Below are 1,533 nucleotides of genomic sequence, written 5' to 3'. Positions count from 1 at the left end.
ACACACACACACACAAACACACACAGAGATATGTGTGTGTGTATATATATATACATAACATCTTAATCTTAATCTTTTTCATACACACTACTCTGTTTCACACACACACACACACACACACACACACACACACATACTTTTATATATATATATATAAAAGTACCTCTGGAAAACATAACATCTTAATCTTTTCCATAAAGTATAGTATCAACAAAACATTCAAAAGTGCGTTTGATGATTTTGATATGGATTTAACAAAAAAATGGGCTTTTTGTTGTGCACAATCCTATTTTCCTCGCATATTAATTGGATGATAATTAACAAATATCACTTAAAATTAAAAAAAATATATTATTTAGTTTTTGGCAAATTAAATTATTTGTTAATTCAAAGTGGGTAACCCTTCCTTCAACACTACATTTCAAGCAACGCCATTGACAAATATAAAAACTAATTTTTTGTCTTCTATTCCGTTTATTGTACGTACACGTAGAAGAAAACGTTTCCAGCAGGTCCTTTCATTTATATAACTAATTTCATTTTTATTACGACGGAATAAATTGATAGAGAGAGCCTGTTTTATAATTCACGTCACCTTGCCTGTTTTTTCCTCTGTGCTTATTTGCGAAATGACTATAATAACAATAAAAAAAAAATGTTCCCTTTTTCTATTATGCGAACCTATAAATACCAGACTTCTGCACCACAATCACCACCAACAACAATAGAAGAAAAGAAAAGAAACATCCACACATCAACATGACTTGCTCTCCATCCTATTTTGCAATCTCTCTACTCATTCTCTCAGCCGTCACCCACCTTCCCATTTTGGCATCGTGCGGTGGCAGTGGCTTTTCTGTAGAGCTCATCCATCGGGACTCCCCTAAGTCGCCTCTTTATGACCCCAATTTCACATATTCCTCCCGCATCCGTGCGGCTGCTGAGCGCTCTCGTTCCCGTGCCATTTACTTTCGTGATGCCATCCAAAAGGCTCGTAGTACTTCCTCTGCGCTCCCCATGGATGATGCCAACAACTTCTACTCAGAGATCACCCCAAACACCTTTGAATACTTGATGAGCTTCTACCTTGGCACTCCAAACAAGAAGATCCTTGCCATTGCCGACACAGGCAGTGACCTCATATGGGTCCAATGCGCCCCCTGTAATGAATGCTACCAACAAACTACCCCTCTTTTTGACCCACAAGCTTCTTCTACATACAAAACAATCGCTTGTAATACCGACTCATGCTCGACACTACCACAAAGTAGTTGTGGCGCATCCTCTCAGTGCTATTATCAATATGGATATGGTGACAAGTCAATCGTTGAAGGCTACCTCTCCACGGAGACAATAGGCTTTGACTCTACTGGAGGTCGTCCAGTACAAATCCCTACAACTCTCTTCGGGTGCACCCATCAAAGCAATGGCACATTTGACAAGAATGGTGCTGGCCTTGTTGGCCTCGGTGGAGGAAAGCTATCACTCATCCGCCAACTCGGCTCCACCATTGGCAGCAAGTTTTCCTATTGC

At 39.9% G+C, this 1,533-nt stretch overlaps 1 protein-coding gene across 1 annotated transcript; it reads left to right on the top strand.

Annotated features, from left to right (window-relative positions):
* Positions 1–759: 759 nt before the first annotated feature.
* LOC110037345 (aspartic proteinase CDR1-like) lies at positions 760–1,527 on the top strand (the record flags this gene model as incomplete). The annotated part of the gene is made up of 1 exon (XM_020741972.1): positions 760–1,527. A coding segment is annotated over exon 1 (768 nt), but the record flags the coding sequence as incomplete, so codon positions are not given.
* Positions 1,528–1,533: the final 6 nt, after the last annotated feature.

The sequence above is a fragment of the Phalaenopsis equestris genome, unplaced genomic scaffold (genome assembly GCF_001263595.1).
Source record: "Phalaenopsis equestris unplaced genomic scaffold, ASM126359v1 Scaffold218886, whole genome shotgun sequence".
NCBI lineage: Eukaryota > Viridiplantae > Streptophyta > Magnoliopsida > Asparagales > Orchidaceae > Phalaenopsis > Phalaenopsis equestris.
Note: the sequence above shows the minus strand (reverse complement) of the source record. Positions and strands in the feature narration are given on the sequence as shown.